The following is a 16953-nucleotide window of genomic DNA, read 5'->3' as shown; positions in this document are numbered from 1 at the left end:
AAAAACTTACATGAAAAAGACAACACAGTGAAGTGACGGGATTAAGAGGTCAACGCCGGAAAAGAAATAACGGAATTAAAAGGTCGACGCCGGAGAAAACGAAAGAAGGGAAATGCACAAATTCAAAAATTTAAAATAATCGGACAAAGACGAAGCGTCCCCTATAAAAAGACCCTAAAAGGGCTCTTGCTAGACCAAGGGGGAGGCATGTGATAACCCGCGAAGCCCAAAACGGGTTATATTCATTTCGCAAGCCCAGCCCATATTAAAGCCCCATGGGCTAAGATTGGACGGGACCCGAATGAAGGAAGCGGGCGCAGCGAGTAAACCGCCCCGAATTCCTAAACGGAGACTCCCACTCAAAACCACGTTCGTTGCCATGAAAGCCACGAAAGGGACATGGCCTAAAAAGGGGTAATCGCCCTCAGAACGTGGCCCACTAAGGAGTAACCGCCCTCGGCGGTTACCCAAAAAACACCTATAAAAGGCCTTAAGAATAAGGGGGGAGGTACGTTCACATTTTCTTCCCACAAAAAGCTATTGCTAAATTATAGACTCATTTCTACAAAAACTGACTTGATCGTCGGAGAGTTTTCCCGGAGATCCTGTCTCCGGTTTTGTTTTGCAGGTAACTCCGGCAAAGAATATCAAAGCGGATCCAGCAAGTTATCAATATTATATTGACATTTTAATTTTTTGGTATTAAATAACATTATTATATAGATTAATATAATTATTTGGAGGATAAGTTCACCAAAAGAAAAAACTCTATGGTCTGTAGTAAATTTTTGAGCAAAAATAACATTATGGCCGACACTATTAGCAATTTCAGTCATTTTTTAGTTGACTTTACCAAATTTCACGTTAACGACCTTAAAATAAAAAATTTCAAGAATTAAACTTTTTTAGTATCATATTTACTATATGGAATCCACTGTTCAAAACGAAGGCCGATTCGACCGCCTAGACGCTTGAAATTGAGAATTTACCCTGATTTTCTCTGATTAGTCCCTCTAGATGTTTTTTTGGCCCTAAACCAATTTTTAGCCGCTTGAGTTCCGTCTAGGCCGCTTCGACACTGCCTAGGCGCCGCCTAAGCGACGATGAGAAAGAACATTTTTATTGTGAATTTATTTTTTTTCTTTATTATAATTTACTTTTGAGTTGTTTTAATGATATTGTTTTTGAAATTTTGATATTTGCCTATTTTTAATGATATAGGTTCCAAATATGTGTTTATCTATATTAAATAATGTTATACTATTGTTTTTACATAAAATAATACATATTTTAATTCAACTTATATAATAATTTGTTGATTAATCAATAAAAAATATAAAAATACTAATCCGATTAATTCTCAACTAATCCTCGATTAATCCTTGAGGAGGTGTTTGTTAAAGGGATAAAGACATGAGGATATAATAATTGAGATGAATTATCTCATGTTTGTTTTAGAGATAAGTTAAAGAGATAAGAGATGAATATGAGTCTTATCCCTCAAATCCTATAGCCAAGATGGGGTGGTATAAGGAGGTGAGATAAGCTCCTATGATTTTAATATGATGAAAAAATCAATCTTATCCATCAAATCAATGTTATGTAGTTTACCCATATTATTATCCCACATACCAAACATGGAATAATAATTCTCAATTATCATATTTTTATCCTTATTCCAAACATTTATCTTTATCTTTATCCATTCCATATTTCAATCTTTATCTTTATCATTATCCCAATGGAATACCAAACGCCACGCGAGGGCCTTGTCCGTCCGACTAGCGCCTATCGTTTTTTACAATCTTGATGGAACCGCTTTTTTTATTTTTTCAAATCATCATTTTCATAGCTTTCTCTCTCTAAACATTAACTTTCCCTCTCCTCACCAAACAACACCTAAATGACCTCAAAATAAAAAAGTTGAAGAACAAAAGTTACTTAAAATATCATTAAATTCTTAAAAAATTTCATTTCGAGATCGTTAATGGCCAAATTTAGCAAAGTCAATCCAAAAGTGACTAAATTCTTAACGATACAAACCCCGGGTTATTTTTGCTCCAAAAAGTACCACAAGTACCAGATCATCAAAACGTCAAACCACATAGATTTTATTTAAACTTATCCCTAATTATTATTGATATCATCATATTATTAACATTTTACTATGTTAGAACGTAAATTTTTTACAGAATCTTTTAGATTTTGGGACCGATCCCTTTATTTAAATTTGTTCTTTGACCAATCCAATTTTAACGACCGTAATTAAAATAAACAGTAAACAACAATTTAACTAAACAAAGTCTCAATATCATATCCAAATTCAAAACTATACATACTACAAGTCAATTGAGTCATGTCCAATTAGAAAGGATTTACACTAGCTAATTTTTTTTTTTCTAGTACTTTAATTCAATGAAGATAATAAATATTGCTTCTTGTTCTTACTTCGCCAATATCCCTTCTCCAAATTCAAGACTTGGGTTGTCATATTTTCTTTCATTTCAAGAAAGGATTGAAGGGCAGAAGGGTCATAAGGAGGAGGCATAACACAAGGACCTTTATCACTTGGTGAAATTACCATTGAGTCCTCCATCAAATTTCTTATTTCACCATCAAAACGACATGCCATTGATTCTGAACACAACTCTTCAGCTCCTAGAGGTATTCTTGGTTTAAATCTTTGGAGTTTTGCATACTCTTTCAATAAGTGAAACATGTATGCATATACATTTTCCATTTTCAGATCTTCCTTTATGAAGGTTTGTCCTCTATTTCCGATCGCTTGTACCTGAGCATATTCGGAACAAAATACTTGGAGAGTCAATAAATGAATGAATGAAAATATATTAAAATTAAGTTACAAGAATCAAGTCCAAATTTTCTCCTAATATTTCTCGAGAAATGACATATTTAGGTAAATTAAACGTGGTGTACGGCCTTTAATTTATTTCACATTTTGGTATACAACTTTCAATTTTACATACTTAACTGTACAATCTTTTGGTGACCTCCAACTAAAGTTGTGACCGGTCAATAAGAACAGCCCCTACATTCAAAGGCTCCTTTTTTCCATTAGCAAGAACTTGTTTTAGCTGCATATCAGCTCCACGCGGTCAACACACCACGTCAGCAATTTTGACTTTTAGGGTGGTCAAATTGCTGACGTGGCGCATTGACCGGTCATAATTATGGGCTGTGCACTTTGGTGGAAGAGATCACTAAAAGATTGTACAGTTTTGTATGCAAAATTGAATGTTATAAACCGAAGTATAAAAAAAGTTCAAGATTGTACACAACGTATGTAATTAATTTACCCAATATCTTAAAGGTTGGTTTAACATCTTTTTCGACATACCAAAACAAAAACGACATCGATTTTGGGCAAAACAAGAAGAAGAAGAAGATACGCAACCTTTTATGAACATAGAGGGGTGGATAGAAACCACCCCTCGACGACCGGAGGTGCGCTGCACTCCGTTTGATAATAGTCTCATTTTATAAGTTTTGTTTCGTGACCTAAAATTGCTCCGTATATCATTATTTGGGCACGAAATTACCTGCTCAGGGTGCTTATTGCCCCATTTAACAGCAAACTTGATGCTTTTGCACTTGTTTTGTATGGTGATGGGCCAATAATGCTGCAGTGGAACTAGACTCCTCATGAAGAAATCATAGTAAGTTGGCTTTATGAACAATGTCATTGAATCACAGCCTATTATATACTTGCAACTCACTGACCATCCTCTTCCTTCCACATATATTTTGTACCTTCCAATTCATAATTTACAAATTAATTATTAATTATTCTCAAGCACAATAATAATAATAATAATAATAATAAGGGTTAATTACAAATAGCTACTATGTGGTTTGGCCGATTCGAACACCAGTACCTGTGGTATCAGAATTTGATCACTTCAAAATGAAAATTTTCAAGAGTTAAATGATATTTTAAGTAACTTTAATTCTTCAACTTTTTAGGTTTGAGGTCATTTATATGTTGTTTTTTTATGAGAGAAAGTTAATGTTTAGAGAGAGAAAACTCAAAAAATGATGATTTTGAAAAATTAAAATTATGGTTTCACAGTAAATATGATACTGAATAACTTTAATTCTTGAAAATTTTCATTTTGATGTAGTTATCGGCCAAATTTGACAAAATAAAAAAAAAACATGTACAATTTTGCAGCCAGATGATTATGTTTGCAAAAAAATATACCACAGGTACCAGCCTGTGAATCCGCCAAACCACAGAGTAGTTATTTATAATTAACCCTAATAATAATAATAAAGAACTTAGGTTTATACCTGTACTTGCATTGATCTTCTATTTTGGAACTTTTAAATCCGTGTTTCCTTTCGTGAATCCAGTCCTGGACGCAAATAGTTAATGTAATTTGCAATTCTTAAATCCTTGTTTCGTTTATTTGTGAACATAATTGACAAGCTGTTCGCGAGCAATATTAACAAGCTGCTCGTAAGTAAAGTTCATTAACAAAATTAACGAGTTATTCATGAGCAAAGCTATTGAACAAAATAAACGAGCAGCTCACAATCACTTAATTTCCTTAGTGACCATGCTCGAATATGATTTTAAGAGCTTGTTCATTTTTTTGTTAAGCGGCCAAAATCCGGCTCGACTATTACAGTTTTATATCCAAACCTATAAACATGTATGATTAGAGAGAGATAGTAGTAACCTGTGAATAGAGGCGAGCACCCCAGTCATGGAGGTAGGAAAGTTTACACTTCATTAGGTCCTTCCGATTAGGACTAACGTCTGGATTTCCCTTCCAAAAGGCGTAAGGTGATCTCTTCTTCCACTCCATCCTCTTACTTCCGTTTATTATTCCCTCCAACATGTTTTCCCATACTTCTATATTCACCTCAGGCCTACCGTTTTCATTCACAATTGTTGTTATTAAACATATTTTGAATTTTCAATCGAAATTAATCGTTTACTGTTTTATTATTTAATAATAGAATTAGATATTAATATTTTTAACTTCCATCCTTATTTTACTACATCAATTGTATAAAATAAAATATAATTTTTATGATTTTTTTAAAAATAATTTCACATTTAAGGATAAATTTATTTTTTTACTGTCAATATTAGTGATAAAATTACCAAAATACCAGACGTTAAGAGTAAATGAGATGAAAATTAGAAGGGAATTACCAACCCCAGAAGGCCCAATCAGGGAACACGATGGCAAATGCTGAATCTCGTCCACAATACTGAAACAATGGAGGAGGCGGCAACGACGTCGTATTGGGTCCTTCATAATCCTTTTTTTCGATATAAGGGATATCGTCGCACTGAAACATAAACTCTAAATCCGGTACCTTGCCAGGGTACAATCTCAGAAGCTGTACAATCCCCCAAATAGTAAACAAATCTCTCGTCTGATATGCCGGTACCAACTTCTCCAAATACGCCCTGCCGTTGACGATCACTAGCCTGAAATTTGAAGAGCTTCTTGCTTTTTCTAAAGTATCCCTCGAGATCCCCGTATCCTTCCATGGTCGTAGATCTTCGTGGATCCACCGGAAGTAATCTGGACATACTGTATCTGATGATTCATGAGGTTCCAATGCTTGGGTATAGTTGACTTTGCATGTTTTTGCTAAGGATTCATTGGTGCAATTTAGTGCGAACCGCAAGGTTGAATTTGTGTGACGTCGTTTTAATTCTGTCTCATGGAATTCTTCCGTAATGGACTGTAAATTAGATGATTTCATATAAATATAGTGGAAAAAACTATCATATTATTTTTTTTACGTTTATATATATAAATAAATCAAAGATAAAAAAAATTTATTTTTAATATATGAACAAATGTAAAAATATAAATATAATATATTGATTAAAAAAAATATAAAAATATAATATAGATGAAATGAATAACGTGCTATTGATTAAATTGTATATTCAAAATAGATTTTTTTAGGTGACATTAATGATAATAAAAAATTTGATGTGTTAAAATGAAAAATCAGATTGAATGATGAGTGGTTTTGTAATGCTATTTACTTATAATAATTATATCTTAATTAAATATATAAAAAAAAATTATAACTTGAGTTTTTTTTTTTGAAATATTTTACAACTTGAGTTATTATACAATTTATATGAGAGGTGTCCGTTATAGTTACTTTGTTTTTTACAAAGTACCGTTATTTGGTGTGGTTTTCACCATTGGATGATAGAGCATAAAATTAATCCAATGGTAAAAACCACACCAAGTAACGGTACTTTGTAAAAAACAAAGTAACCATAGCGAACACCGAGTTGTTTAATATTAAAAAGATAATAATGAAAATATTCTTTTATAGTATGAGTATCAAAATTTATTTTAATGTACATAGTGGGTGTAGCACACTTGAGTGCCTATAGACCGTCAAGTTTGACCTTTTCCTCTTTATTTTCTCTTTTAAATTATAAATATAGTATTAAACCCTTGAACCAGACCGGGTTCACCCGAACCCACTCAATATTATATTCTTTCTAGTACTGCATTTATTTTTGTCATTACAATATGATTTATAAAAGTAATTTGTTTCCCACCATCCGTTTCATATTATTTTCTTTATTATATTTATATCATATATTAATAATCATAAATTATTATACTTAATTTATTTTCAGATCTAAAATATTTTGAAATAATACACCCCACTATCAGTCAAACAAGAATATAACTTTCCTTTTTGCTAGATTTAGAATTATTATATAAAAATAATCATGACATTTTAAAAGTATAACGATGTTTTCGATTCTGGTTACGGGAAGGTTGAACATCCACGTATAACAGCAAGTAATATATAAGATACAAAAAAATCGAATGATACTCGAATAATTTTATTGATACACGAAAGACGATGATATATAGATTATATGCTAATGGAGGTATAAAAGAGTGCAAGTACCGACTAGCTAGTACTAGTCCTTATTTTTTACCAATAGCTAGTACTAGTCCTTATTTTTTACCAATAGCATATTTAGTGATTATATAGAGCGAAACTATAGAGAATCATGGATGATGGTCTGTAAAATCCCGACTGTGGGAGAAAATATATGTTTAACGAAGAAAAAGTCGTAGCTAAACATAAAGTTCCGTTCCTACTAAACTGTGGTTTCTTACTAAACTTTTTTCTACTATTTTAGTTCTGGTTCCGGCACTGATAATTTTACTAAAAAGAATAACTCTAATTTCTCATCCGTTTCACTTTCCCGTTATCTCTATGAGAATTCTAACAACAATAACGGAAATCGAATTCAAGAAAAGAGGTATGTTAATGGAGAAATAAGAGAGAAAAGGAACTTACAGTATCTTGAATCCTGAAAATGAAAAAGGATCCAAGGAAGAGGAGGAAGATGAAGAGAACGGAAATAGTCGCAGTTGAAGTCCATTTCTTTTTAGATGATGATTCTTCATTATCGACCGTCGGATCTACTTTTTCCGATTCCTTCATCTCTGCTGCCTCCATTGACCACTAATCAAATGGTCTTCATCGCATACTTTGCTCCCATTTATTTATATATGGACATAATTGTGGATTTGTGGATAATCACAAGTCTACCAAAAAATACATTATATTATTAATTTGTGATAAAGACACCATTTAATTTTAATGTTTTAAGGAAATTGTAGATTTAATTTAATATATGGAATTATGTAAATTTAATTTTAGTTTTACGTTATTGAAATTAGAAAAAATTAGTTTGATTGGTATTTAGTTGTCATTTCAGGTCTTCAAATATCAATTATGTATAAGATATTTAATGTATTACTAATGGAATTACAAAATTATGTTAAAATGCTAAAAACTAAATCCGTTACATATAAGTTAATTACTATTTTTTTGTCAAACTTTTTAAAATATTTACTGTGTTATTGATATAGTTACAAAAAAATGTATAAAATTGTTTCAATTTATCGATAAACTCGTTCGGAAGGTCTAGTGTGACAGTTAAATAACAGAGATAGGTGGTTATTGACTTGTTGCAGTCGTCGCGCTTCTTCTTCTTCTGCCGTTCTTTGGACTCCAAATCCAGGGAGTGTACTGGAGGAAGAGAAATGAATTGAACTATTTAAACGAATCCTGGCGATGAATATTCCACACTCGTCATACTAATTTGATGTGGCTAAATCATGTAAGTCCTCAAACGAGCATGCAATAAGATACTAGCAAGATCAAATTGATCCAATTTATCAACGTTAGGAGTAAAATTGCTATTAGCTTCCAATATTAATGGTAAAATTACACTATTATAAACGTTAGGGATAAAATTGCTCCTCTCACTCAAAATGTTAGAAGTATTTTAACACCTTAACCTTAAAAATATGCTCAGAATAAACACTTCAGATATTAACCATATTAATAGTAATGACAATTAATTTTATTGAGAAGTGGTGTCTGTAAACAATAGGAATGTGACCTGTAAGACTTTTCGACAGGAAAAACAAAACATAATTTATTAAAAAGAAAATGATAAATGCATTAAATTTCTGAACCATAAAAACAAAAGAATCAAGTCCACGTATTTGGATGTTATTCCTAAGCTGTGCTGTGGCTAATCAAAACTATCATTCGTTAGTTTTAGCACTATTTTAATATTCCCTCCGTTCCTTTTTATAAGTCATTCTAGGTTGTTTCACATATATTAAGAAATATAATTAATATTAGTGAAATTAATGATTTTACATTGTTTAACTAAAAAAATTTCTCTCTCATGTTACTATTGGGGAATAAGTATTAGAATATTAAAAAACACATGGATCAGGATAAAAAAATTAATGCTTGAATCAGAAAACTAAATTAAAAGCTTTTGGAAAACTATAAAGACTTATATTTTGGAAAAAAACTCAATTACTAGAATGACTTATAAAAAAGAATGGAGGGAATATTAGTTTTTCCTACGGGTTTGTGTCCCCCCATTAGGGGATTTTATACCGGAATCCGGAGTCTCCAACTAGGATAAAGAACATTTCATACAAAATTCGACATGTTAGTAACAAGAAAACCCTTTTTACCCTTTCTACAAATGGACGGAATCAGCAGGCATCTCCATCCAGCCACCGATCTCCATTCATCGTCGCCACCGATCTCCAACAATTCATCAGTGCGGGTCGTCGCTTCACACCATTCCCTCGTGTCTAACCCAGCTTCCGGTGACTGTAACTCTAACTCTAACTCAGGCGAAAAAAAGGCTTTGAATTTGGACTATGTTTTTGAGTTTGGTATTATCTGTCCGATAAGAGTCTGCAGATTCTGTATCAATTCCAATTATGTAATTTTTGAATTATCAATAAAAAAATTTGTTTGCTGGAATATTTTTCTGCTCCTCTTTTGCATATTTCTGTATAAATTCCATATTGATTGTCCTCATAGATGCAAACCCCCAATCCAAAACCATCTGAACATATTTCGGTAAGCCAAAAATTAGAATTAAACCATTCTTTATTAACAATTAATGGAACTGTGGAATTATAATTTCCTTCCCCAGAATTAATCCTCTTCATCACGCCTTGATGAACTCTGCAATGTAACCATAATCCAAAGCTTTTTACAGAGTTACAGTCCGAAGCTGGGTTGAAAACGCCAACGCCGGAATGGTGTGAACAGCGACCATCACTCATGTCGGAGGGCGGCGGCAATTGATGAAGTTAGGCGGCCGTAGTGGGTTATTTTATTTGGAATAATTAATTTCTTTTCAGTAATTGACGTGTCCAATTTTATATAGAAGGTTCTTTATCCTAGTTGGAGAACCCAGACTCTAGTATAAAATCCCCTCTAGGTATTAGATTTGAGGGTTTTTTTTTTTTACTCAATCCAATCAATTTTATTTCAGTAATACTAATATATTATATATGTATAAAAGAGCAAAGTTAAAAAAAAATATTTGCTTTTATATATTATTAAATTGGTATTTAAAAAAAAATTGTTCGAATAGTGGTTGAGTTTTTTCGTTTTGTTCAACATGTTTTCGTTTTACTAAAAATTAGGATCTTAAAATTAAAATGAGCATTGACGATCTTAAAATTGAAAAAGTCAAAGACTTAAATAATTTTAATTATTTAACTTTTTAATTTTGATATTATTTAGGCGTTGTTGATGAGGAGAGAGAAAATAAATATTTTAGAGAGAGAAAATTCTGAAAATGATGATTTTGACAAAATAAGAAATTTGGTTCCATAATAAATATGGTACTTTTTTAGATTTCGAAAATGATGATTTTGAAGTTGTTAACTGTCATCTTTCTAGTGTCAAACTAAAATATGGTCGTTTTTAGCAAAACGAAAAAGCTGAGTTACCATTTGAATAATTTTTTTCAGGTACTAGTTTGACAGTACGTGAAAGGATATGAGTTTTTTTAGACTTTACCCTATAAAAAAACCACTTGCATTAAGAAAAAAAAAATCAGAATTAATATGAATATAAGCCGGAAGAAACAATGAGAAATCTTCTATAAGAATTCCAAATGTGAAAGAGAAATACCCGAGACAACTAGAATATGTGCAACAGTATTCACTTGACGCTTTTCGTGGATAAATTCAATGCAAAGGCGTGGACAGTCTCCAAAATATCATCAATAACCACTCCAATCCAGTTAGAAACAATTTCTTCCCCATATAATACACAAATTATAGATAGGGAATCTCGTGCAAACAAAATGGAGTGAAAACCAAGATCATGAACTGACCATAGAACTGCCAATAACTCTGCGTGCAAACTAGAAAATGTCACACCTATTGGACCACCACTAGATAGCGCGAACAAACCTGCAGAATCACGAACAACTAAACAAAATGCACCATTATGTGTCTTGACAGAAAACACACCATCATAGTTAACCTTACACAAAAAAGACGGAGGAAGAATCCATTGCACCGACCCAGATGAACAATCCAAGAATTCTGGCATTGAATCACTGTACCACCCGTCAACAAAACAAGAGCAAATCTTACCAGCACCGAACTAACCAATTTCGCAGCACGTCGAATACCCAGTCGTGACATGTCGTATACTTACTAATTTCATTCAAACCACAAAACCCAAATCATACTACAAAAAATAGTTGGCTCCTCTCGTGATAGAGCAGTAAAAATCGAAGAAAACCAATCCATACAATCAGTGCCTATTAACTTATAAACTTTAACAGACATATCAATGGATTTTCAATATAACTTAGAAATCAGACATAACTTGAATAGGTGAATGAGAAATTCCTCAGCCCAACCATAAATAATATACCTATCATTCAAAACAATTCCCTTTTTTAAAAGATTATTAAAATACGGCAGAAAAAAAGATTATTAAAATACGGCAGAACATTTTTCGGTGCGCACCAGACAATGTGAATGAATTTTACAAGAGCCTTAATTGACCATAAAATTCCAAAAATATTGATGCATAAATGATGAAGATTCTAAAAATGATGATAATTGTAAAGAACAAACAATAATCTTATAACCTGATTTTACCAAATAATCACCATTCATGAATGTAACCAAAACAAATAATCTTTTATATTCTTCCTGTTTAAAGGAATTCGTAAAATTGCCTTTGTTACCTTAAATGTGAAACAAAAATTGATCAAATCAATTTTCCAGTAAAAGGAATCAAAATCTATCAAACACGAAACTCTTTCAAATAGAAGATCATTTAGAAGAGTCAAATGCCGATTATACGGAATATCCGAAATCGAACGAGATTGCATTACATTAATTAAACGCCTCTCACCAACCCTCCAGCAACTTCCTTCAATAATAACATGTCTAGCTTTCAGGAGACTACGCCACACATGACTAGCACAATAACTAAAAATAGACTCCATCAAACCTTGCCTTGGAAAATATTTATGATGGAATAGTAACGAGCAAAGAGAATCAGGATTGTCAATCCTTCGTCAAACCTGTTTTGCAAGCAAGGAAAGATTAAAAGCAAAGGTATTCCTAAAACCCAAACCACTCTCTTCCTTTGGTAGACATAATTTGTTCCAACTTAGCCAATGAATCCGCTTTGAAGTAGAGTCATCATACCACTAAAATCTAGCTATCAGTTGTTGTAATTTATTACAGAAGGTTTTCAGAAGCAAAAAACAACTCGTAATATACTGTGGAATAACTTGTGCAACAAATTTAATTAAAAACTTCTTTCCCCCTCGAGATAGGCATTTCTTGTGCCACCCCGCGCTAATCCTCCTCAACAATCTTACTTTTAGAAAATTAAACACAACTTTCTTAGAATGACTCACAACAGATGGTATTCCTAAATATTTTGCAAAAGAAACATCTTTAACACCCAAATGATCAACAAAACTATCTTGACATTCAGAAGGCACACTAGAACTGAAAGTAATATCTGTCTTATCATAATTTATACGTTGACAAAATGCATGCTCATAAACCCAAAGTAAAATTTGAACAACAAAGCATTTTGTTGAAGTGGCTTTTAAAAAAAGATAACAGTGTCATTTGTAAAAAAAATGCAAAATTATAGGACTAGTATGACTAACTTGAATTCCATGGAAAGCTCTAGCAGACACAATTTTCCTAATCAATGTTGAAAGTTATTCACACAAATAAAAAAACAAATAAGGTGACGAAGACATGTACTCGATTTAACATAACCTTTAGGCACCCTATTTATAAGGAAAAAAAATAGAAAACTGAAGATAAAGAGCCATGTATCAAGTTAAACAAACAACTAAGAGCAACTTTAGTGGTTGGAGGGTTGCACACCCTCCAACCACTACACCTCACCAATTTCTAACAACTCTCTCCACAAAACAACTCTAACAAAAAAATCCTCTCTAATGGTTAGTCACAATCATGGGTCCTACACGTCATATAATATTTAATTTTCTTTACTTTTAATCAATTAAGCTATTTTATAATAATAATAATAATAATTAATAAATTAATATTAATTAAATAAAAATCTATCAATATTTAATATTAATCGAATAAATATTTATAATTTATTTAATTGGAGTGCATTACATTAAGGAAACATACATTTGAAAAAAAACGAACATGGTAAATGCATTAAATTAAAAGGAATACATGATTGAAAGAGTAAATTTTCCGATGTTCAAGTTGTAAGGTCGGTGATTCCGAAACGTTCCCAGATGTGCTCAACTAGATCCAATTTTAGTTGACCATGCATGTTTCTATCGCGGATTTGTAAATCCCTTGCGAGATAAGCAGCAAAATCCGAAACATGTCCATGTTGAATGTCATCAGGAACTGTTTTAGAGCAACTCTAGTGGTTGGAGGGTTTCACGCCCTCCAACCACTACACTTCACCAATTTCTAACAACTCTCTCCATAAAACAACTGCAATAAAAAATCATCTCTAGTGGTTAGTCACAATCACAGGTCACACACGTCATATAATATTTAATTTTCTTTACTTTTAATCAATTAACCTATTTTATAATAATAATAAAAATCATTAATAAATTAGTATTAATTAAATAAAAATCTATCAATTTTTTTTTGGTAGAAACAGGAAAGAAAACAAACCAACACCGAGACAAAAGCTAACCTGGGATCAGCGTAGGAAAGCTAACCCCAACTCTGTCCTCTAAAAGGAGAGAAGAAAGATAGATAGGAGGATCAGAAAGGGTAGAAACACCTAACATCCCCTCGTGCCCAGCCGCCGCCAAGCGATCCGCAATTCGATTTTGTTCTCTGTAGATGTGGCTGAACTCTAAGGACTCAAAGGAGGAGCCAAGACTTTTTATTGCTTTGATAAGGTTTTGGCTACTAAGACAAAAAGCATGATTATTAGAGATCGTACTAATAGCCTCCATATTATCAGACTCCACAGCAAACCTTTTAATACCCAGCTTTCTGGCAAGCTTGACTCCAGAAAGAATACCCCAAAGTTCCGCTGAAAAGGATGAGCCCAAACCCAGGTTATGGGTGAATCCAGACAACCAGGCACCTCCCGCGTCCCTGAGCACGCCTCCAGCCGCGATCTTTCCATTGTTGAGATAGGAGCCATCCGTGTTCAACTTAACCACCTCATCCTTCGGCCTACACCACCCAACGAGTTGAACCTCTTTATTCTGGGTAGAATTGGCAAGGGGGTCCCCTTTGAAGCTCCCCGTAATGGTAAGGAGCTTTTTAGAGAAGAACTCGGGTAAGTTCTGAATAAAAACAGTCTTCTCACTAAAGATCTCCTCGTTTCTCCACTTCCAAAGGTGGTGGCAGATAATAGCAAATAAAATGTCTCCCTGCTCCATGCTAGCCATTAACCTACCTTTAACCCCATTGGAGAACCAGTCATTCTCAGGGTAGGCAAAGAAGGAGGGGAGAATGTGGTGCGGAAGAACTTTCTGCCAAACCTCCTTACTCTTAGGGCAGTCCCTAAGGGCATGGCACAAAGATTCAACTTGGCCTCTGCATCTACTGCAAGCACCTGAATCCGCTAAGTGACGTCTATGTCTATCCGAATTAGTCAGCAACCTGTCCTTGACTCCAAGCCACAGGAAGCTCCTCATTCGGTAAGGGATTTTCAGAGCCCAAATGGATTTCCAAGTGTCCGAAAGAGGGTCGGATCTGTCAAGAGTAAAAGCTTCAAAGGCAGATGTAGACACCGAGTCGGATGACCTGTGACGAAAACCTGAAAACAAGACGGTCGAAGCGATTGATTCCGGAAAGTTTTGAAAAATATATAAAGAATAATAAGCAGAGGAAAATTAACGGCACGGCGCGGGCACGCAACGGCATCTCGCACGCGGACGACGATGGTCGAACGCCCGCTCGACGACTCGAGACGTGCGCGCGGCGTCCGTCGGACGCATCGCGGATGGCACGCTCTCGACGTCCGGGCGATGCCTGGGACCGCGGGCGGTGCACGCCCTCGTGGGCCATTGAGCGCACGTGTCTGGCAGCGCGAGGCGCACGTTCGGCGGCCGCGACGTGCGAGCGTCTGGTAGCGCGGAACGCGCGCTCGGCGGCCACGGAGTGTACGCGTCCGACGGCGCAGGGCACGCCCCGAGGGTCGTCGGGCGGGCGCCCAACGCGTCGGGCGAACGCCCGACGAGGATTGGGCGCGGGCGCCCAACCTCGCGTTGGGCGATCGCCCAACATTGTTGGGCGGCCGCCCAACGCTTGGTTGGGCGGCCGCCCAACCACAATGGGCGACGCCCAACTTTCTTTGGGCGTCGCCCATTGTTCCGGGATCCGTTTCCCTATATAAGGGCGCGGATCCCAAGGTGACAGGATCTTTTTTTGAGGAGAAAAACTTTCTCACTCTAAACATTTTTAGAGAGAGAGTGGATTTTTTTGAGAAAAATATTTTTTTTTCTCAAAAATTCCAAATTTCCTAAGTTCAATTTTTACTAAATTTTCATTAAAAAACGGAAGCTCGCGGTTCGTGGAATCAATCGGCTTCGACTGTCAGATACCGAATTAAAGGTATTATCCGAGGACTAGACTCTTTATTTTATTTAATTTATTTCTCTCCTTCTATTTTTTTTTTGTTATAGTTTTTTTATTCCTTTAGTCATTTATTTATTTTGTCACGTTTTATTTAGTTAGCATATTTATTTAATTTTTGTTTCGTGTTAAATAAAATTCGGTTTTGTTTTAAAATAAAAACCTCGTTTTGACATCCCAATACGAACCGTGATCCGATAAAAAGGTAGTTCGGGTGTCGAAAACGTTGTAATTATAAGTTTTTTAATTTAAAAGAAATTTCCAAATAATGTTTTAAAATAAAAACATCGTTTTAGGAACTTCCGTTTTCGACTATGATCCATTTTTGGTAGTTCGGAAGTCCAAAACGATTGAATTAGATTTAATTTAAGGCTTTTGAACAAATCTGGAAAATATTAGAGTGCTGCTGTAATTTGCCAATTCTGTCACTAAAGGCTGTTTACCGACGGATTTTCCGTCGGTAAATCTGCCAAAATGTAAAAAATGTCATTTCAGTCCCTTTTTCTTAACTTTTAGGCTTTTAATCCTTAGTATATATATATATGATTATGTAATACATGTTTTTCAACTTATTTTAGAACTTTAGTATATATATCTATTTTAGAATATTTGTATATCTCTTTTTATTCTATTTTGTAATATAAGTATAAATATATATATGTATTTCCCTTTTTTATTAACTTAGGTTATATTTAAATATTAGTTACTTGATATTTTGAGAAATAATGAATAGACATTAGCATATGGTATTTTTGATATTTAAACTATATTAATTATGTATATATATGTATAGTTTTTTTAGAATATTTGGGTTATTTTAGTGATTATTGAGTTAAATTATTTTTAGATAAGTATTACTTTCTTAGTTATAGGATTTACTTATTATTTTCACATTTCAAAGTATAAGATATATTGTGTTTATTATCTTCATATACATATAGTGATTTTTGGTTAAATCTTATTTTCTTATCTTCCTTTTTGATTTAAATGTATACATATATATATATGGTCTAAAACCATTTTCTTTATTCTTTTGGCCCATTCATGGGTCCATGTTCCAAAAGGGCTTCATTGAGTGTAAATGTTAGTTTATTGTAATTATAATAGTTAAAGAGTCCATTAAATAAGTGGGGAAAATAAATCACAAAAAGAGAGTTTTCAACCTAATTATTTAAATTAATGAATTTTTAGAGTTTCCTAATGTGAATAAATAGAGTCGTTTTCGTTAGCATTTCAAACCATTTCTCAAAACATCCCGTTTTAAAACCTTAGTCCGTTCCAACGACGGATTAAGCGAACATTGTAATCAAAATCGTTTTCTTTGCGAATAATAGAGTTTTGAACCATTTTCTTAAAGAATTTGTACAAAATAAAATTGACTTGTATGTTTAACCATCTTTTCTCATTAAAAGGTTTTTTTATCTCAAACGTTTTCAAATACTCGAGTCGTTCCAACAGCGATTCGGGTAAACTTCATCAAACGGGGTTT

The 16953-nt window shown here is 33.7% G+C and overlaps 1 protein-coding gene across 1 annotated transcript; it reads right to left on the bottom strand.

The window, feature by feature from the left end:
* Positions 1 to 2288: 2288 nt before the first annotated feature.
* LOC136216861 (uncharacterized) lies at positions 2289 to 7547 on the bottom strand. Its single transcript, XM_066003410.1, has 6 exons — positions 7336 to 7547; positions 5186 to 5727; positions 4704 to 4896; positions 4312 to 4376; positions 3561 to 3771; positions 2289 to 2791 (listed from the first exon to the last, which is right to left on the bottom strand). Exons 1-6 carry the CDS (start codon positions 7495 to 7497, stop codon positions 2408 to 2410), a joined length of 1557 nt encoding a protein of 518 aa, XP_065859482.1. The 5' UTR covers positions 7498 to 7547; the 3' UTR covers positions 2289 to 2407.
* Between the last annotated feature and the right edge of the window lie 9406 nt (positions 7548 to 16953).

Source organism: Euphorbia lathyris, chromosome 2 (genome assembly GCF_963576675.1).
Source record: "Euphorbia lathyris chromosome 2, ddEupLath1.1, whole genome shotgun sequence".
NCBI lineage: Eukaryota > Viridiplantae > Streptophyta > Magnoliopsida > Malpighiales > Euphorbiaceae > Euphorbia > Euphorbia lathyris.
Note: the sequence above shows the minus strand (reverse complement) of the source record. Positions and strands in the feature narration are given on the sequence as shown.